The sequence below is a fragment of the Falco naumanni genome, chromosome 3 (assembly GCF_017639655.2).
Source record: "Falco naumanni isolate bFalNau1 chromosome 3, bFalNau1.pat, whole genome shotgun sequence".
Lineage (NCBI taxonomy): Eukaryota > Metazoa > Chordata > Aves > Falconiformes > Falconidae > Falco > Falco naumanni.
Genome location: NC_054056.1, coordinates 108,748,599 through 108,770,465, shown reverse-complemented (window position 1 = coordinate 108,770,465; position 21,867 = coordinate 108,748,599). Strand labels below are relative to the sequence as shown.

Sequence of the window (21,867 nt, the reverse complement as noted above, 5' to 3'; positions counted from 1 at the left end):
GGGACTCCCCATGGGAAAGTCTAGTTTGTTCTAGTCTTTATCCTACAAAAGAGGTACCGCTGGAGGTAGAGCCGTGACAGTATGGTTGGGACCATGTTGGACCATGATTATGGATTATACAGGTAGTCTGCAACTACATCTCAACACCCACTCCCCCCTAAGTTGCTCCTGAGCATCCTTGTGGTGGCCTTCAACAGTCAACCATTGGTCTGGAGTGAGCTCTGCGTCCCCATCACATCCCTGTGGTCTTGGTTCTCTGCTTTTCATGGTTTCTTAAATTAGCTTGAAATTTCTGGCACCTTGCTTTATTACATTTTTTTCCAGATGGTTCCTTTCCATCCTACCTACTCAGGTAAATTAGAAATGGTTTTTCATAGAAAAGAATATGGTTTGAATCTGGAGATGCTGGGAGCAGTCTGTAAGCACTTGAGGAAGTGGTTGCATGCAAGAAGTTTGAAATGTTCAGATTTACTATATTCAGAGAACTGATCAGGAAAAGTCGCTTTGGTTTTTTGAGAGCTATCTGAGGTGACAAAGCTGTTAAGTTTAGGAAACAGTTTCTATATAATTGATGTTTTTAAAACAAAAATCAATCCTCTGAAAGCAGTGGTTTGATTCCATGAATTTGAAAGCACACAGCTTTTGGTCTTGTTTGATTCGTAAAGCAGGTCAGGGGAGAACAGTTATCTCTAGCTGCACTTACCCACCTGTGCTGCATCACTTCAGACTTCAACGTGTAGATCGCACTGCTACCTTTGAACTGGTGGAGATTTCTGGATACATGTTTGTTTGGATTTCTGGATACAGGTATGTTTGAGTCGATCCATAGAATCACAGAATCATCGAAGGCTTTGGGTTGGAAGGACCTGTGAAGGTCATCTAGTGCAAACCCCTGCTATGGGCAGAGACATCTTCAACTAGATCGGGTTGCCCAGCCTGGCCTTGAGATCCCAGGGATGGGGCATCAATCTCCTCTCCAGACAGCCCATGCCAGTGCCTCACCACCCTCAACAGTAACACATTTCTTCCTTGTGCCCACCCTACATCTCCTGCTTTCAGTTCAAAGCCGCCCCCCAGGTCCTGTCGCCCCAGGCCCTGCTAAAAAGCCCGTCCCCACCTTCCTACAGCCCCTGTAGGCACCGAGTGGCCGCAGCCAGGTCTCCCCGCAGCCTCCTCTGCTCCGGGCTGAGCCCCCCCAGCTCTCCCAGCCTTTCCCCACAGCAGAGGGCTTCCAGCCCTCGGACCAGCTCCGTGTCCCTCCCCCGGCCCCGCTCCAGCAGGTCCCTGCCTGGCTTGTGCTGGGGACCCCCGAGCTGGGTGCAGTGCCCCAGGGAGGTCTCCCCAGAGCGGAGCAGAGGGGCAGAATCCCCTCCCTCGCCCTGCCGGCCACGCTGCTCAGGGTGCAGCCCGGGAGCTGGTTGCGTTTCTGGGCTGTGAGTGCACGTTGCTTGTTCATGTCCAGTTCTTCATCCACCAGTGCCCCCGATTTCTTCTCCACAGGGCTGCTCTCCATCCACTCATCACCCAATCTGTGCTGGAAGTGGGGACTGCCCTAAACCAGATGCGTGAAGTAGTTTGTGTGTGTCAAAACCCAGAATCCACCACTTCTGGGTAGCTGCTACTGTTTTGGTGCTATGAAATGAGGCATTCATGGCACAAGAAACTATTGCAACAATGCAGTTCTGTACCAGGAGGAAAATGCAGCTCTCATTTAGGACCTTTGAACTTCATTAAGAATCCTTCCTCCCTTTTTAACCTTTTTAAGGTTTATTAACATCTCCATCCATAGAGCTTCTCCAGTTTCTGCACTCCCCAGCACAGCCCCTGATCTTTGCCCATCCCTGGAGCAGCTGGCCCACCAGCATGGTCCAGGTGGATCCATGCTCTGCAGGTCTCCATGCCCAGGCATCATCCAGCAACCACCACAAGACTTCCAGCTGTTTAAGGAGAGCACAAAACCATCACCTAATGCTCCTGCTGGCTCCATCCCTCTGCACAAGTTTTCCTAGGGCTGTGCAGCTGGATCGGCTCACGCTCAGCTGTCTGCACAGTCCTGTATTGGGGCACGATGCATTTTTTTTGTAGCTCAGATGCACAGGCTCCTCATGCACCCACTGATCGATGAGTCATGTGATCCCTGGGTCACCAGCCTGTAAACTGCTGAGCAAGATGGGGAGAAAGCTCTTCATCACAAATAGCATCCGGAGAGGGGCTTTTCTGTTTGGTCAGCATTTGGAGCTTCTTCTCCTGACAAAGAATTGTGAATGATGCTTTTGGAGGAACAACACCAACCCGCCACGTCCTGTGCGACAACAGGGGTTATTCTGCTTTTTTATGTTAAAAAGTTCACTGAAATCTTATAGAATCATAGAACCATCGAATGGTTTGGGTTGGAGGGGACCTTTGAAGGTCATCTAGTCCAACCCCCCTGCCATGGGCAGGGACATCTTCAACTAGACCAGGTTGCTCAGAGCCCTGTCCAGCCTGGCCTTGAATGTTTCCAGGGATGGGGCATCAACCACCTCCCTGGGCAACTGGTGCCAGTGCCTCACAGCCCTCAGCATAACAAATGTCTTATTTCTTAGCACTCTTGGAAATCACGAGCACATCAGCTAGCAGGAGAGCCTCACAGCCAGCCTCTCCACTTTGTTTCCCTGCCAGTCCCTATCAAATGGAAGTTTTGTTTCTCTTTCCAAGCCATAAGGTTCGAGATCCCACTATCCTGCCATGGGAACGGACCCCCTGCTACCCACAAAACCAATGCTGATTAACTTATCCTGACAGCCTCATCATGTGCCCCATGCCGTAATGTTCCTACTGTCGACTGGCGCTGCGATAGTTACGTTACATCACATCTCATCTTCACCGCATCAGCCTGCTAACCTTCCCCTGACATTGCAAAGGAAGTCAGATCCCGTCCTCATCAAAGCAGCGCACAGCGTTAATACGCACAGCCAACGGCTCTTGCCTGCCAGAGCAGGAGTTTCCTTTTTTTTATTTTGTTTGAAAGGGATGAGCAAAGGGTTGAGGCCAGTATACAACTGATTCACTTTGATAGAGAAGTTTATTATTTCCTAAGGTGGCTTTAGAGTTCAGTTTCTGCCTCGTCAGCACTTTCACTTACACTGAAATTACTGCAGATACATGTCAGGACAGAGCAGAGGTCTTTGTTTGCTCCCACTGTCCTGAAATAGCTATTGCCTAGCAGGGGATGCAATGCTGCTGGCAGTCACATGCTGAATCTCTTTTCAGATCCTTAAAAGCTGCAAGGTTTGGGGCATTTATGCAGTCACAGAACAAGGCCAGGAGCTACTGAAGTATCAGGCTGGATCCCGAGCTCCGATTTGGTCTGACATTCACCCCTCTCCCCACATGGATGTATGAAAAACGGGACACAAACCGGCAAAGTGTGCTGGCAGCCCAGAAACCCAACCGGCTCCTGGGCTGCACCCCGAGCGGCGTGGCCGGCAGGGCGAGGGAGGGGATTGTGCCCCTCTGCTCCGCTCTGGGGAGACCCCCCCGGAGCACTGCGCCCAGCTCGGGGGTCCCCAGCACAAGCCAGGCAGGGACCTGCTGGAGCGGGGCCGGGGGAGGGACACGGAGCTGGTCCGAGGGCTGGAAGCCCTCTGCTGCGGGGAAAGGCTGGGAGAGCTGGGGGGGCTCAGCCCGGAGCAGAGGAGGCTGCGGGGAGACCTGGCTGCGGCCACTCGGTGCCTACAGGGGCTGTAGGAAGGTGGGGACGGGCTTTTTAGCAGGGCCTGGGGTGACAGGACCTGGGGGGCGGCTTTGAACTGAAAGCAGGAGATTTATGGTGTGTTGTAGCACTCTCCAAACTAGCCAGCTGCAATAAAGTCCTTTACCATCTCATACCAACATACTCTTCATGCCAGTCCTTCTGCTGCCTTGTCCTAGTCTCACCTCATCCAGGGCACATGTTCTCTCTTTCTTCTCTCTGCTTCTTCCTCCTCTCTTCCTCAGCTGCTCCCTCTTCATTGGCTGCCCAACCTCCTAACAGAACCAGCCACACCTGCACTTTATCTACATCAGCCAACACACCCCTTCCCACCCAAGCCAGCCCACAGCTGTATATTATCAATGTTAATTAACCCAGCTTCATCCCTCTACAAGGGTGGACACAAGGAAGAAATTCTTTGCTGTGAGCACAGTGAAGCACTGACACAGGCTGCCTGGAGAGGGGATCAATGCCCCATCCCTGGAAACATTCAAGGTCAGGTTGGACAAGGCTCTGAGCAACCTGGTCTAGTGGGAGATGTCCCTGCTCATGGCAGACAGTTGGACTAGATGACCTTCAAACATCCCTTCCAACCCAAACCACATTTCACTTATTCTTTGCCCATTGAGCTGTAGCAACTGCTCTTCTGCCCTCATGTAGTAGATTTGGTGATGTGGTTCAGCCTAGTTCACTGCAACGGAGGGGAACTGAAATTATTTTGTGACCATCAGAAAGAGATTTGCCTGAGGGCCATTACTGTGGTATGGTGGATGCAGGACAGCTGGAGTCAAACAACCACATAATTGTCTTGGGATTTTGGTGGGAGCATGCCCAATTTTGGGGCTCATCTATCAGCATGACTCCCTAGGCAGGATGAGGAGGGTGAGGACCAGTGTGCACGGGCAGCACAGCAATTTCATGGTTTGGCTTTCCAAGGGAGCAAACAGTGGAGAAGCAGAAGCTGTTTGCCTGGTCTCTGTGGGCTGGCTGAGGATCCCATGTCAGCCAGCCCTTGTGGCATGTTGCTTCTCCATTTAAGAACTCCCCAGCTTGGCACCTGTACCCTAAGCAGGTAACTCCTGCTCAGTGGGAAAGGCAGGATTTTTTGGGGGGTGACTCCATCCCACTTGAAGCTTTTCTACCAGCTCTAGCTGCTATAGAAGAAGCTGTGCTCCTTTGGTAGCCTGTCCTGATTTTTTCAAGCTTCCTGCATCTGTCAGGCCAGTTAGTGAAAAAGTATTATACCTTTCAGCTTAATGATGTATTTTCGTAAAAATGTTCATTGGCACTGAAATTACTAGTACAGAAAAAATCCCCAGCTCCTAAACACTTTGATATTCTGCTATTACCTACCTACTGATAATACTGTTTTATTGCTGGTGCTCAGCAGTTCTGTATCTGCACTGTGCCTGTCTGTGTTCATCAGCCTGGGCTTTCTAAATCTTGGCACCAAGGAACTATGTTTTTCTGGTGGTTAAAATAATTGCTTTAAGTAAAATATTCCTGCAAGATAACATGCATAACAAATAAAACAATGTGCATAATAACAAAATTGTTCTGCTCAGAGTCCGGGTGTTTAAGAATCAAAGCAACATAGTGTAGATTCATTATAGATTATAGATCATCCCTGGAAACATTCAAGGTCAGGTTGGACAGGGCTCTGAGCAACCTGATCTAGTTGATGTCCCTGCTCATGGCAGCAGGGTTGGACTAGAAGACTTTTAAGTGTCTCTTCCAATGCAAACCATTTGATGAATCTATGATTAATTTATTTTGGTTTAGTTTTTAATTCTAAAGGTGAGAATGAGATGGGAGTCATCATCCTTGTGGGATCATGAACTGACAGGGGATTTTTGTTCTTGCACATGTTTGGATCTGGAATGCCAGCATGCCGAAGCCATCACCCAGGGTTGATCTGGGGGAGCAGAGCACCTCAAAGGCTGTAGCTCCAAGTGTCTTGCTCTCATTCTTCTAGGGTAGGCTTGGACCAGGTCTCCAAAACCTCACTGAGGAGTGGCAATTTGAACTGCTATTGCTTTGTTAACTTGAAGCCTCAGTTCTGGGTAAAGCTGATTCTGCTTGATCCTCCTGGGCATAGTTTACTCCTTCTTGGAAGGTTCAAGAGTTAAAAAAAAAAAAAAAACAAACACCACAAACAATCCAGCTTCTTCCCCCTCCAGTTACACAGGAGGTCCTTGCTCTGAGCCTGTTCTTTCTGACCGAGATGCCCCCTGAATCGGAGGGGGTTTCGGACCCCATTACACCCTGATACAGAAAGATGCTTTCTCAGCTATTTTTCCCCTTGTATCTGCAGTTATCAATAAATTCCAAGTCGTTTAAAGTGTAAATTACTTTGTAATTTAAGCTTCTCCTAATTGGATTGGCTGGTGGCATTAATTTCTGTGGTGTCTGGAGGGATACGGAGGAGGCTTTCTGGAGAGATGTCTGGATGAGGGTCACCCAAGTTGCTCTAGAGCATCCGTTATTAACATTAAACTTAATGACACAAATTCTGGCTTGTTAAAACCCAAATCACAACACGAGTGCTGTAAGCCCTTTGATGGCCCCCACGCCTTGGGGTTGTTGTTATGAACCATTGTTCTGCATCACAGCCTGAACCTCGCAGGGGTGAGAGGTTCATCACACCACCCGTGCCTGCAGCCCATCAGGAGGGTGCTCTTGCACTTATTGCATGGAGGGGTGACCAACAGCATCCCTCAAGCAACCCTTCAACATTCTCAATATACAGCACACACACCCCAAAAAAAAAAAAGTTTCGAAGGAGGCAGCATTGCCGGGCATTAAATACACAGCAACTGGTGTCACAACCATTAAACCGATGGGGCACGTAGTGGAAACACCTGACAAAGATGAGTCAGAGGACCCAAACAGTGGGATGTCCTTGCCTGGTTTCTACAGCAGTGAGGTGAGGCAGGTATTTGTTCTCTTCGGGATTTGTCACCAAGTCTCCAATCCTGTACTGCTCTGGGGTGGAGGAAGGAAAACATAGCATCATTGCTGTAGGACCGAGTCTCCTTCCCAGGGAAGCACAGGATGACAATCCTCTTCTTAAATAGCAAAATAAACTTGCAGTTCAGTTGATTCTCATGGCCTTTTGAATAAAGTTACAAAGTTAAACTAAGCCTAGGGTTCATTTCAACTGGCTTTGCATTTTCAGAAATCTAATCCAAGCCTCAAGTGGGCTCTTTTTTGGGACAGTGCAGGGGGAAAATGGAGTTTTGGTGAGTCTCTGGACTTTTTTGGAGTGTTTCGTTTACAATGAGGCAGAGGTTTTCTAGGCAGCACTGTGAGTCTGGGGCTCCCCGAGCACCTTCCACTTTTCTGCATCAGTTATAAATCCCTTTAACCCCACGGCAATAAGGTCTGCACTGTCATGGACCATACTCAACGGGCTCTTTAAATTCAGATAACTGCACTGCACAGTGCTACAGTGAGATAGGTCTGAGTCTGTTTGGCTACCAGAGCTTGCGCAGACTCCTCTGCTGTTCCTCAAGGAGGTTTTTTGGCTGGTGCAGTAAATAACAATGGTAATTCTGGGTCAAGACTGCATGTGGTACCCAGATTAGCTGTGCCATAGCTATGCACATTGCCCATCTCCCTGTAATCCCCACTGCTGTCCTGTTGTGTCATACCTGAGAAGTATGGTGTGTGGACTCTTACTTTGGGCAAATACTCAGGAATTTTAGCCCTGGAGTTTGCATTTCTGGGGGGGGGAAATGCAACATGGGAGTTTTTTGCAAAATTTAAGACAGGGTCTGGAATAAGACATGCCGTTATTAGAGCCCTGTCTCCTAATCCCGTGAGGTTTTGTTTCCAAATTTGCTATCATGAGTACATCAGCTTCCCTGCATGTGCCACAGGTCCAGCTGCTCCAGACACGTAGATTTTGTTTGACTTTCAGGCAGAAGAATCTTGGATTTGTTTATCTGATCGAAGATTTTTGTTCTCCCTTTCTGCTGTCTAGTGCAGGGCTGCAGAGGTTGGCCCTTGGCTATTGATCCTCTGCTTTGCAAAGGTGTGGCGTATTGAGCTGCTTGAGTTGATGAATTACCCCAGTAAATTAAAAGACTGGGGAGGGAGGAGAAATGTGAACACTAAATTCCTTCTTCTCCAACAACAGGGAAAATAATGTTGCAGAGAGAGAGGACCTGTAGCCCAGACACTGCCCAATGTTATTAAGCTGATAATTCACACTGAAAACCAAGAGGAAATTAAGGGCTCTAGGACAAAAGGTCCTATGTTTTCTTAACGTACTAACTTTTTCTTTTGAGATGCTGCAGGCTTTTACCTTGGCTGGTTTACAGCCCATGATGATCCGCTTCTGTTGGGTCCAAATAGACCTTCATCTTCTTCAGGCTCAATGGGGCTGTTTTTATTCTATCCCATCCTGTCCTACCCTACCCTACCCTGTCCTAGCCCAGTCCAGTCCAGTCTATTTTTACTTCCCTGTGATAACTGTGGAGCTCTTGAGCTATCATTTCACCCTAGAAGAGCCCTGGATGAAGGACTTTTTATTCCTCCCTGATCAGATAGCTTAATATATTCTTGGTAGGAAGATCCAAAACCCTGCTGGAGCAGCTGCTCTTAACCCTGTGGAGGGGATTTTAAAGAGAAGAATTAGAACTGGGAGCTGAGTGCTGACATCGGTCTAGGGCCAGAATCATTTCAGTGGAAAATGCTGGGTCGGTGCATCATGCTCAGAGCCAAATTAAAGCCTTCAGTGGAAACCTGGAGAAAATAATTAACTCTGCAAAGCTTGAGTTGGCCTCCAGCTGTACTGTCATGCTGCATTAAGGCTGCTCGTTAGGTCTGAGTTTTGCAGAATGAGACGAGGCCTGGTATAGGATTTACACATCTCCGATGCTTTTAGTCTCTGTTCTGCAAGGAAAGGCTTAACTGCACCTTTTTCTCTCTCTGCCAAGAAGAGGTGGAGACGTTTTCATCATTTAGATATGTTTGTTCAAAGCTGGGAACTTCTGGCACCTGAAAAGCCCGCTCCTTTTTTTCAATCCTGCGGTTTAAATCGCATTGGAAGATGAGCTGGACCAGCCAGGGGGCTTGGGGCTAGGCTGCCAGTGCCTCCGGCTGCCGGGGGACAGGTAAGTGCCCCCACGAGGACTTTCCTTCTTGCAAGTGCTTGAGCAAATTGAGCATTTCTGAAAACCCCGCAGGGGACCGGCTCCCAGTAAAAGGCTGCGAGATTTGATCAGTCACTTGTCTGACTCACTAAATGTGTCAGTTTTAAATGCCACCTAGTTTGATAAGCTTCACTTAGCACTACTGGGGGCTTTTTGTTTTTCCTTATCTATTTCTATACCTTTCTTAACAGACTTGCAAATGCAGATGAGGACAAATTCGAAGTAAGAAATTTTAGTTAATACAAACATCCCTTGTCTCTTTTTACATAAACCCACACAAAAAATGAATAATTTGAATAAGATGTGGCTGCCCAAAAGCCTCTGGTATTCCCTGAATTAGCAAAAGGTGACAACCTGCAGTGTTTGGGGTAATCTGAAAAATGGGTTAAATTGTCTGTTCTTTGGGATTACAACTTCTTTTAATCCTCTTTTGCATTTCTAAGCTTCGTTTACTGCTTTATGATTTCAGTAACCCCCTTCGCTGTGTTTCTGAGTCAGCTGGGTCACCACGTTGGGCTGATGGTGCCTGGCCCTTAGCTCAGCAGGGGATGGGGTGATGGGAAGAAAGATCAACCATTTTCTGCTCCATATTTTAGTGATGAGCTCCATACTCTTTGCAGAGGCCAACGTGAGACCAAATCCTAATTTAATAAGGGTGCACAGAGGGCACCAAGCAGTGTGTGGCTGATCTCTTTGCCCTGGTATCCAGTGATAGGATGTGTGGGAATGGCTCAAAGCTGCACCAGGGGTAGTTTAGGCTGGACATTAGGAAGCATTTCTTTAGCGAGAGGGTGGTCAAACCCTGGAACAGGCTTTCTAGAGAGGTGGTCAATGCTCCAATCCTGTCAGTGTTCAAGAGATATTTGGACAATGCCCTTAATAACGTGCTTTAGATTTTGGTCAGCATTAAATTGGTCAGGCAGTTGGACTAGGTGATTGTTGTAGCTCCCTTCCCACTGAAAATAGTCTCGTCTCTTCTCTTCCTCTTCTCTTCCTCTTCTCTTCTCTTCTCTTCCTCTTCTCTTCCTCTTCTCTTCTCTTCTCTCCCATTCCATTCCATTCCATTCCACTCTATTCTATTCTGTTCTACTCCTCCACACAGAGCCAAGGTCATGGTCAGGTCTGTTCGGTCCTCGCTGGCTTCATCCCTCCCACCACTGGGTTTCGGTGTTGATGCAGCCTGTGGTTATCACTGACTCGAGGTGTGTCGGGGTGGGTGGTTTAGGGAATGTGCTGGGGGTGGGACGCACACGCCGGAGAGCTGGCGCCTTTGCCAGGTGTTGAAATCAAGACAGAGGAAAGGGGAGTTGGCAGAGCTGCGCGGGAGCCCAGTGCCGGCACACCGGGCTTCGTGCCGGGGAGCAGCGCTACTCCAGCTGGGCTGAAGGGGGTCAAAGCCATCGTCTTCAAGTCTTGCATGGGCATATGCTGCCAGGCTTGGTTGTCTGGGTGGCAGCACAGAGCTGCGGGGTGGTCTTGCAGAAAAAGTAAGTTCATCACCAGGTTGGTGCCTCTGGCTGGGCTCGGTCCATCCAGTCTCTCATCTTCCCCCTGCCCTGTACTGCCGACATCGTGCTGAATATGATGTGGCCACCGGGTCTGTGACCCAAAGAGTTCCAACTGTAAAACACAGAGGGTTCGGGGTGGAAGCTGTGAGCCGGAGCGAGTGCTGGGGTGCTGTAACCTGGGCATGTGTTTTAGCTGGCTTACAGACTTGCTGAATTCCCTCAGGAGCTGAAAACTAGGAATTGGTTTGCAGCCCTTTGCAAATACTCTCTTTAGTGTAAATAATGCTGCAGGACTCTGCATCAATGAGGCAGGAGGAAAGAGTTGCTGTCCTCACCCAAGCTGCTCTTCTTCTCCATTTTGCCTCCTGAAATGCTGCTGAGCACTCGCTGCAAGCATTGGCTCATAGAATCAGAGAATGGTTTGGGTTGGGAGGGACCTTCAAAGGTCATCTAGTTGAAATATCTCTCTGTCTCTGTTTGTTCTCCTTCAGGCTGGAATGGGTGGAAATCATCGAGCCTCGAACCCGGGAGCGCATGTACGCCAACCTCATCACGGGGGAGTGTGTGTGGGACCCCCCTGCTGGGGTGCGGATCAAACGCACAAATGAAAACCAGTGGTGGGAGCTCTTTGACCCCAACACCTCCCGTTTCTACTACTACAATGCCACCACGCAGAGGACAGTGTGGCACCGGCCGCAGAACTGCGATATCATCCCTCTGGCCAAGCTGCAGACCCTGAAGCAGAACACGGAGTCACCAAGGGCTTCCACAGAGAACAGCCCCGGAAGGAGCAGCAATGTCAGCAGGGAGGGCAGCACCAGCTCCTCCCTGGAGCAGGAACTGGAGGGAAGCGAGAAGGTGCAGGAGCAGAGATCAAGCCGTCAGTCAACCCAGTATGCCGTAGTGAAAGAAGAAACGGAAAGGTAAAAAAAGCAAGGCTGTCTCTGCTGTCACATCACAGGCGCGTGTGACTGAGCTCGGTGATGGGTTGGTGCAATTAAATTGTGAGTTCAGATACCCTGGTAGCCTCCCAGTGCTGTGGAAGAGCAGAGTCCTTGTCCTGCAGCTCTTTCTCTCTCTTGCGCAGATGTAGTTTGTGGATGGCTCCTTTAGCTAGATTGCTCATGGGTCACTGCACCAAGTCTTGGAGAGTGGGTTTGCTCCTCCATAAAATAATCACTTACAGGAGGAAGAGGTAAAAGCATCTGTGAAAGGTGTTTCTCCTTCTTAGAGGCATCTTAGGTGTTTCCTCCAGAAAGGTATATTAGAGAAATAATTTCTTTTCCTCTGAATTACATGGTTTTATAGAGTGGTGTGGTTTTAAATCATTTCCCTGGATAAGATCTTCCTAACAAAGCAGCATGATTCATGCTGCAGCCATGGGTTGTCCCACTGGTCTATGGAGCTCCTAGCAGAGATGACTTCTTTTGTAAAGGAGACGTTTCAAACTGAACAGTGAGTTATTGTCCAGTTTCTAAGTTTCAGCTGCATACGGACAACATACTGAAGCATCTGCATTGCTGCTCCATGTGCTTTATTTCATGCTTTTATGGCTTGCAAGCTTCAGATCAGGCAGTTCATTACTTAAAATATTTGTATTCTATTAAACGATGACTCTTACAATGTTAATAGCCCAACAGTGTCACTGGCGAGCAATCAGCAGCGTGATTTCTGCTCGCAACTAGTTCTGCTTCCTTACAGCTGGCACACAGAAACTGTGGCTGGGTGATCTCATGGCCATGCAGGATGGGAACAGGAACTCCCAGCTCAGCAAGTGCTTTCATGTGGGACCTCAGACGCAGCCTTGCCTCCGTGCGTCTAGCCTGTGAGGGTAGGCTTGATCTCCCTGAGCTCTTGGAAGATTCCCTGATAAAAATGCTGAGTGTGGGGATGGCATCTTCCCTTGCAAGGCAGGTGGTGTTTGGAGAGGGAGATAGTTTCGGTGTTCAGTCACAAGGGTGCTGGGCGAGCTAACTGGCATTCACTGCAGGAAACACGGCTGCCCATGGTGGCCAGGTCCAGCTGGGGCTGTTCCAGGTATGTGCTGCTAGCTATTTAATCCAGTCTTTGCTTGGCCATCCCCAAAAATACCAAGCCCTGACCTTTGATAGGACAAGGGGTAATCGTTTTAAACTAAAAGAGAGTAGAAGGAGATGAGATGTAAGGAAGAAATTTGTTATGCTGAGGGTGGTGAGGCACTGGCACAGGTTGCCCAGAGAGGTGGTTGATGCCCCATCCCTGGAAATATTGAAGGCCTGGTTGGACAGGACTCTGAGCAGCCTGGTGTGGTGTAAGGTGTCCGTGCTCATGGCAGAGGTGTTAGACAAGATGACCTTCAAAGGTCCGTTCCAACCCAAACCATCTGATGATTCTGTGACCTGCTACAGGCAGCAGCCTACTGTACTCTGCCCATCACCCCCTACTTCTAGCTTGTGGCCTCAACTAATGTCCGTCAGAGACCGCTTGTGCAGGCTACACCCAGAAACATGTAAATCCTCAGCTGTGGGGAATACAGATTCGCTCTGGAGTGGGAGTGCTTTGTCAAATGAAACTACCCACATCCAGAATAGCCAGGACCCTGCTGCCCACCCTGCGTCCTGCTTTGTCTGACCATAGCTGGAATGGGGAATATATTTCTCCCACCCCTTTGTGCTGGGCATTGCACAGGTATGGCACAATAACACCTTTCCTGAAGAGTTTCAGGGTAAAGACCAAGGGACTCCAGGCAGTCTTTGGAGTTGTGCTGAAACCAGTTGTTCTTTTTCCCAGGGTCATGGTGGCTGGCCCATGTGCAAGCAAAGATCTTCTCTCTCTCTCCCATCTCCTCCCTCCCAGCACCAAACACTTCCCTTGTCCACATCTGTAACTCTGCTTCACTGCTCTCTCTATACCTCCATCCCACCCACATTCACCTTCCCACCACCCTCTGGGTTGTCCAGTTTCTCCTTCATCCAGCTTGATGCTGCTAAGCTACAAGTGGCTTGTTGTCTTCAGGTATGTGCCCTGTCCTGGCATGTGCCCTTCTTGCAGGCTGCGTAGATAGTGCCAAGCATCAAGAGAAATAAATGAGGTGCTGCCTGCATCATGCCCAGAGGGTTTCCCAGCACTTGCCCTTGCGTGAAGGGATCCCATCTCCCATACCTGCATTTGGATGGGCAGGGGAAGTCATCCTGGGCACAAAGAACAGGAGCAATCACTATTGGAGCCTGTTTTGGGGTGTGCAGAGCGGAATCATTGGGTTTTGTTTCTAGGATTGCAGTTGCTGTTTCATAACATGCTGCCCTCTGGGGAGCGCTCTGTGTTGCAGCAGGCTGGGCTCAGCACCTCTCTTTCTCAAGTACTTACTCCTGCAGCTCCATATTTCACACAGCGAGCACCTGGAATGGACTTTCACCTCTCCCTGCTGGACACAGCCAACGACTCAGCTCACGGCTGGTAAACAAGCTGCTCGCTGCTCCCAGCCCTTGGGCTGAACTGGTCCCAGTTGCCCATGGGAATCTGGTGTTCTCTATCTGTTTTTAAACTCCCCATCACTGTCTTCTCCAGACTTCATAGCAGCTCCAAGAGGAACCTGGAGGTCGGTGAAAGTCATGGTACACAGTGCCCCCACGGGTGGTAGCATTGCAAATTTCTTCCTTGTGTCCACCCTACATCTCCCCCTTTCAGTTCAAAGCCGCCCCCCAGGTCCTGTCGCCCCAGGCCCTGCTAAAAAGCCCGTCCCCACCTTCCTACAGCCCCTGTAGGCACCGAGTGGCCGCAGCCAGGTCTCCCCGCAGCCTCCTCTGCTCCGGGCTGAGCCCCCCCAGCTCTCCCAGCCTTTCCCCGCAGCAGAGGGCTTCCAGCCCTCGGACCAGCTCCGTGTCCCTCCCCCGGCCCCGCTCCAGCAGGTCCCTGCCTGGCTTGTGCTGGGGACCCCCGAGCTGGACGCAGTGCTCCGGGGGGTCTCCCCAGAGCGGAGCAGAGGGGCAGAATCCCCTCCCTTGCCCTGCCGGCCATGCCGCTCAGGGTGCAGCCCAGGAGCTGGTTGGTGAAGCAGGAGCTTGTTCCTGAAGCAGTGTGAAGGGTTGAGGGGGATCGGGTGAATGGGTTTTGATCTCCCTGGGCTTTGCTGCCCAAACAGGTGGGGGATCAGTGGCTCCCTGGGTGAAGGTCCATTCCCCATAGCATTTGCATGCTGGACCACAGAAGCTAGCGTGGACACTGCAGGTCACTAATCCTTCGTGTCCTCCACCCACATGTTCTCTTTCCTTTTCCAATGCTTAGGGATGCAAAGCTGCTTCCTAGAGTGGGAGGAGAAAGGACTGCACCTGGGCTCTCAAATAGAAAGTCTTAACCCATTGAGACCTCCTGCTGGTGGAGAAGAGCAGGCCAGCCATGGGGAGTCTTTACTTCTTGCTGCTGGAGGGTTTTGTGTCCTTTCAGCCCCAGCAATTTGTAGTCTTGGCCTTGCTGGGGACCAGCAGAGCACATACCAGGTCTCCTAGCTTTAAAAATAAATCAAAAATTTAAAAAAAACAGATGCCACTAGAGGGAGCAGATATTCCTGTTCACTGGACAGTTTCTACCTGCCTCCCTGGAGGTGACAAAATGATCCTGTCCCTTCAGCTCAGCCAAACCATGGCAGCATCCTGCTTCAGTGGAAGCACACTGAAGTCTCTTGACCTCCATGTCCTGGCTGGAAAAAATCACATTCCTACGCTGACCTGGCCTCCTGAGCAACTGGGCTGGGCATTCTGGAAAGCCTGGGAAGCTTTGCTGACACGTCAAGGTCACTGTGACCCATTAAGGGAGAGATTTCTGAACATTAAGGAACCCTTGGAGGGGCTGAGGATGCTGCAGCATGGTCTGTCGATGCCACACAGCCTCACAGCTCTTGCCACAAGGGAAGTCCGCCTGCAAAAACAACTTTATTCCCACCAGAAGTGGGATGGTCTTTGCTGCAGCCTTTGCAAGGAAGGGGAGATGCTGTGGGTTGAAAGGGGAGATGTGGTTGAATATGGTTGGCGTGGCGTGACATTTCCAGCAGGAATGGGGCAGATGGGAAGCTGTAGAAGCGCCAGTGTAACACCAGCAAATGGTTAGATCCATGTGGAATGGGTGTGGAAGTGGGTAAAGTACAGGCAGGCATGAAGGCCTTGTATGCTGCTGGAAACAGCTGCTGGGGATGTGGGATGCCATGGTGGGGTGTTTGCCCTGTAGCTGGATGACCAGAGGGGGTTTTATCTGGCTCTGATTTCTGTAGCGAAGTGCAAATGAAGAAGGAGGGCTTGCTTACACTGATCTGCAGGAAAGCTTCCAGGGATGCAGAGATTTCATCTGCAAAAGTGGCTGATGCTCTCAGGCCCAGGACAGATAAGCCGAACATGAGCTGTGCAAATTAAAAATTGATTTTTGATTGTGGTGATAGCAGCTGCAAAGGGCAGAGCTGGTTCAGGCGTTTGTGCCTTGAGCTTCTCAGCATTCAGGGTATCTCTGCATTTTAGTGTTGGTTTCTGACCCCAAGCAACTTCCAGGCACAAGCTGAAAAAACACATATTTCTATAAAATATACTTGTTCTGTAGCTGCCCAAGTCTTAAAACTTAGGAAAGCTGCTTCAGGCAAGGAATGTTACAGGCAGACAAACCATGTGTTTCTTGTGGGGCTTAAAGTATCTGAAGACATGAAAACTTCTGCAGAAGGAGGCAGTGAGTACCATGCCTCGTTGTACCTAAAGCATGAATAGGAAGCCACTTGGCAAAGGTCAGACAGTTGCCAGCTCTCAGTGACCCTGTGGATGAAGCTTTTTTTATTTTCCCTTCATATTTTGCTTGCAAGCATTGAAGTATATACACCCATGGATGCCCTGGGCAAGCAGACGTGAAGTGGTGACTGATAGTGAGCCAGATCTTGAGCTTACATGATCTTTCAAGACACCTCCAGCCCTGCTTTCGGTGACATCTCTGATGCCGTATGGCTGTCTGCCCACCAAAGTGCTGGCCTTGACCTGGTGGGTGTATAATTGCTGGCTGTGGGAGGTGAGGGTCAAACTGCTCTGTTTCAGTCTTCCTCAATGAAGAGCGTTGCTGCAGCCCCTTGTTGTAGGGGTCATAGAAACATCGAATGGTTTGGGTTGGAAAAGATCTTCAAAGGTCATCTAGTCGACCACCCCTGCAAGGGGCAGGGACATCTTCAACTAGGTCAGGTTGCTCAGAGCCCCATCCACCCTGACCTTGAGTGTTTCCAGGGATGGCGCAATCCAGGGATGGGATGGCCTTCAAGGGCTGATTTTGGTAAGGCCAGACCTGCTGGGCATTGTTTGAGCACTTGCAGGGCTCCAGGGTGTTGGTAGATAGCTCCTGGGATCACTGATCTCTCAGCACCCAGGGTTGCATCTGAGCCTTGTTGTCCATGGGCAGCCAAGGAGGCACCCTGGGATGGGGCCGATATGTGCAGTATCCATGGGGGAAGCAATTATTTGCGGTCACCTCTGCATGGGACACTTGGTGTTTCTAATCCTCAACTCTAACAACCCCAAGATGAGGATGGATTCAGGCATCGTGTGATGTGTTGGAGATGACAACTGGAAATACTTCATTTGCATCAAGAGAAGGAAACAGAAGGGGATTATTTGTGAGGCTGGGGAGGTGGTGGATCTAGTAAACAGGGTGGGTGGAGAGCAGGCTGAGTAATCACCTTCAGTCAGAGACATGGCTGAAGTCTCCTTGGTAGGACAATGTAAAAAGTTGTTTTTCCAGTTCTTGGTTTTGTTTCTCATTGAAGAACCACAGCTGGAAGGGAGCTCTGTAGATTATCTGGTTGAACCTCCTGCTTCATGTTTCACAGTATTCTTACAGTCATTTCAGCAAGGTTTCTGGCTAAGCGTTTCCCTCCTGAACTTGTCTGGTCTTAAAAGGGAGGTCAGGGGAAGTGGGCAAGTTTTGAGCAACTAATATTGTTGGAGTTTGCACTCAGAGGTGCCCCACACTCTGTGGTGATTGAAGGATTTAGGAACCAGAGCATCTGGTTTGGTGGGAGATGGTGGAGGCTGCTCTGAGTCCATTCCTCGTGTCCTTGGTGCAGCTGTGGACCAAGTTGGGGATGGATCCATCACACGTGCAGGTTGGGGATGCCGTCAGCCCTTGCATCCACAGGGAATGTGCTATTGCCGAGCACTTGGATCTCGCTGGACTTGCTTGGCACTGCTGTAGTGAGATGGGATTTGCGCGTAGCTATAATTAGCAGCTGGATCTGGCTCTGGAGACTGCGGTAGGAAGCAATGCTGTGTTGTCTCAGTTCAGTGAGCTAGTGTCTGCTCATCTTCGGGATCTCAGTAACAGGTTTATCTTGGCGGTCAGCAAAGGTAGAGCCCTTCCCAGCAGGGATTTCTTGCTTATGGTGGCTCGCCCTAGACTTTGCCTTGCTTGTCTTAAAATGGTAACTTTTCTACAAAGCATAACATGACAGCTGTGAAATCTCGGAGCAGGCTGCAGCCAGCACGTCAGCTGGGTTCTGTGTCACTGGGACTTTCTACGCTGTCTGAAAGTGTCTATGGTTATTGGTCCATGCAGAGTCTTCCTATTGCTCAAAATCCTTGGAGAAGGCTTTGGAGGGGCAGAGGGGACCTCATTCTTGGAGCTCATGCTGTCATCCACGGAGGACTCAGCTGTGCTGCCAGTGGGCAGCATCTCTAACTCCTGCTTCACCAGGGAGGAGTGACAAGGGGAGGCTTGAAGGACAAGCAGGTGGATCTTCTCTGACCATCAGAAGAGCTTTCCTTGGACCACCACCCAGGACTCTTTGAGAACAGGGGGTCTGTACCAAAGTCCCATCTGCTGTGAAATTGTGCCTGAGTTATTTCTCAAGACTTGAACTTTTCTTGCAGGTCTTCCCGTGATTCTGAAGGCATCATGATATTGGAGAAGACAAAATGCAGCACTTAAATCTTCCTGGATTAAGTGTAGCTGAGCTGAAATAGCTGAGGGGTATTCTCTTACAAACCAATCCCTGAGATGCACCGGAGCTGTCTGGGGTCAATGTGTGATGGTAATAGGTCCTGTCAGGTGTCTTGGGCAGAGCAGAGCAGCTGCAGGTAAATGCACGGCTTTAAAACACAAAGTATTCTCCCTGATGCAGGCAGCAGCCATTTTCTAATTGCAAGAGCCCAAAAAAGCAGCTTTGTGGTATAAAAGATGGCTCAAACCTAGAAAATGTGTGTTTTGAGTGTCTGGAAAGCTGTTTCTCTGTGCCTTGAGTGAACAAAACCACAATTTTGTTTGCAATTCTCTGAATTTATGTACTTTTCCAAAGGCTGTGGGGAAAACCTGCCGTGCTCGGGTTTGGAGTGCCGGTGGATCAATGACATAAGTCTCTGCAGCATCTGCTGCATGGGGATTTTCCAGGTCCCAGCAGGAATACTCAGCCCTCCTCCAAAACAAGCCTCCACTATGAAGAGAAACTGAGGAAGGATGTGGAGTTACTTCAGAAAACGGTGCAGCAGGGCTACTTGATCCCCAAAACCTTCCTTCCCAACATCTTGCCTCCAGCAGTAGCATAATGCATGGAATTCAGAGCATTTCTTCACCCAAGGGCTGGATTTTCCCAGCTGAATGACATCTCCATGCCTAGTGTGAAGATTTTGTGGGTGCTGGCTACATTGTGCATGTTCCTTTGCATCTCAGGGTTTGTGTGTTGAGGAGTGCTTCTCCTGCAGATGGGTCAACATCATGCCAACAGACCAGCTACATCATGGGAAGCACAAGTCGCCTGCATCCCTGTGCCAAGAGCAAGTGCTTCTTCTCAACTTAGGAGTACTCTACCCAGGACAGAAAGTTGCCAGTGGTTGCACAGGCTGCAAGGTCATGCATGGGCCTGGCTTCAGTGCAGGTTCAGGCAGGATTTGTAGGATGGGCTTTCTTCTGGGTTGCCATCTCTTAAACACCACAACTTGATTAACTGTTCTGCCTTGAGGTTACAGAAGGGTTATTTTGATGCATTGGCACAGGCAGCTCGGGCAGAGGAGGGATGTGACCGTCACTGCTGGAGTGGACAACTAGGGTGCCACTTGTCTCCTTCCAGCTGATGAACCCAAGTGCTGAGGGCTTCTCACAGGGGAAGGGTGTGGAGGATACATTCAAAACCCATAAAGCTCTAGGAGTGCTGTTTTGGCATTTCTGAAATTGGCAATAATTAAGTTCTGTTCCTTGTTGCCTTCTCCATCTGCTGGCACCAGAGGACTGAATGTTTCTGCTTCATGAGCGACCACTCCCAAGGTCTAGAGAACACTCTGCAAGCAGCCAAAGTGACCTGTGAAAGTACAGACTTCTCTGCATGCATGCCATGGAAGGACTCATTCTGAAACAGCATTTGGTGTCCTTCATGCCTCCATTGTGTGTTCATCTAGAAATGGGTGTCTTGGTCCGCCAGTATCCTAAGGCTGGAACAGGGCCACCCATGGCTTAAACAATATTTTTATGGGTTAAGTCCATAAAGCTTGGTCAATATTTAATGCTGCAATAATTAACCATGGGAAGAGTTTTCCAAAGAATGTGCCAGGTTCTTGATGGCTGTTACTAACCTGCTCCTTTTTGATATATGTGCCTGACTGACTCTTGGAGTGAAGGCATGGAGTCAGGAGCTTCTTCTAGGTGAAGGTCCGAGGGCTGGAAGCCCTCTGCTGCGGAGAAAGGCTGGGAGAGCTGGGGGGGCTCAGCCCGGAGCAGAGGAGGCTGCGGGGAGACCTGGCTGCGGCCACTCGGTGCCTACAGGGGCTGTAGGAAGGTGGGGACAGGTTTTTTTACCAGGACATGGGGCAATGGTTTTAAACTGAAAGAGGGTGGGTTCATATGGGACACAAGGAAGAAATCTCTTATGATGGGGGTGGTGAGGCATTGGCACAGATTGCAGAGCAGCTGTGGATGCTCCATCCCTGGCAGTGTTCAAGGCCAGGTTGGATGGGGCTGGGAGCAGCCTGGGCTAGTGGGAGACGTCCCTGCCTGTGGGGACAAAAAAATTAGATGATCATTGAAGGACCCTTCCAACCCAAACCATCTGAAGATTTGATTTTTTGTTCCACTATAGGAACAAAAAGTAGGAGGAATTTGTTGAAGCCTGGAGTCTGCTCACTGGCTGCTGTTACCACATCAGATAGTCTGCGTTTACACTGATCTAGATGAGCCCTAAGTAGCTGCATCGTCCCTCTCGTCACAGAAGGGCAAGGAGGATTGTCCAGAAGCCCTCTACCCTGCCAGTCTCCAGCACTGCGGGGACATCATCCCATACCCAGACCACAGCGTACCACTGCAAATCCTTTTCTTCCTGGTGTTTTATCCGCAGGGTGTTCTGTGCAAGCATTTGTGCATACAGCCAGCAGGCAGAGCAGGAGGTCAGGGGACTAAGGTCCTCCCCCTTGGCTCTGGTGGGCAGAAAATTCAGCACAGGCTCTGCCTGCCCTCAGAGCAGGCTCAGAAGAGTCCTGCTCACTGCTACAGGGATGCTGCCAGCCTGGGGGAAGGGAACGTTTGAGGAAATTGTAGGTATTACTGAATTTGAGCCTTTTTTTTTTTCCCCTCTTATTTGCTGCCTGTAGCAGAGCAGCCACACCCCTGCTGTTTCTGTCACCATGCTCATTTCTTTCTTCCCTCCTCCCCGTAAGCCTTGCAGAGATAGTCACTGGGTTATTTTTCAGCAGATGTGAGATTCCACCTTACCGAACAAACCCAGCAAGATCCGAGGCGGTGACCTTCAATAGATGCCACTTTGACCACAACCTTGACCTGCTGCCAGGGGTGCAGCAGCAGACCATGGCACGGGCTTCCAGGGCCACCTCAAGGGCTTTTACATAGACCTGCTCCAAACTGCTGCTGCTTTAGCCTCCATGGTGGAGTGCCGAAGAAGGTCCATGTGGTTTTGCTAATAGTTGCAGTGCATGTTTGCTTTGCTCTCCTGTGTCCTCTCACTTCCCATTTTCACCTTCTATTGGACACACCTTGCCTAATATAAGGATTCATGTCCTCAGGACATGGGATATTCCAGCACCCAGGTGAGCAGGGCTGGGGCTCAGTCTCCTTTTCCACCCAACAGCCTTCAGGCAGTCCATTTCAAACAGCTGAATCCGTCACAGCTGAGTTGCTCTGAAGGTTTTGGGTTTAATGATTACCAAGCAGCTCCCCAGCTTCATGCTCTTCTGTTGGTTGCATGAGATCCCAAATTTCACAAACCTTGTAAGGCGTGATGGTGGGGAGGATGCTAATTGGAACCATTGGGGCTGGGGGAGACAGACAGCTTCATCTGCAGCATGGTGGGAATGGGTTTTCAGACTGTAATTAAAGGCAAGAGCTCTGCAGGAAATCACTTTCCAAGGCCATGTGTCTTCCTCCATCGCTTTCACATGCTGCAAGCAGATTGTGCATTGCACAGAGGCTGCACACAGAGCCAAGCTCCCAAATTCAGTTTTCCAATGTCTTTTTGTCTTGTTTTATCCCTGTTATT

General features: G+C 49.8%; 1 protein-coding gene across 4 annotated transcripts in view; it reads left to right on the top strand.

Moving 5' to 3' along the window:
• The window catches only part of ARHGAP39 (Rho GTPase activating protein 39), a 148,283-nt gene that overhangs the window by 73,372 nt on the left and 53,044 nt on the right, over nt 1-21,867 (top strand). For all 4 annotated transcript variants that reach the window (XM_040586393.1, XM_040586391.1, XM_040586392.1 and 1 more), the window contains exon 2: nt 10,892-11,323. In XM_040586393.1, the coding sequence (XP_040442327.1) occupies nt 10,892-11,323 (432 nt within the window). The remainder of the gene's footprint in view (nt 1-10,891; nt 11,324-21,867) is intronic.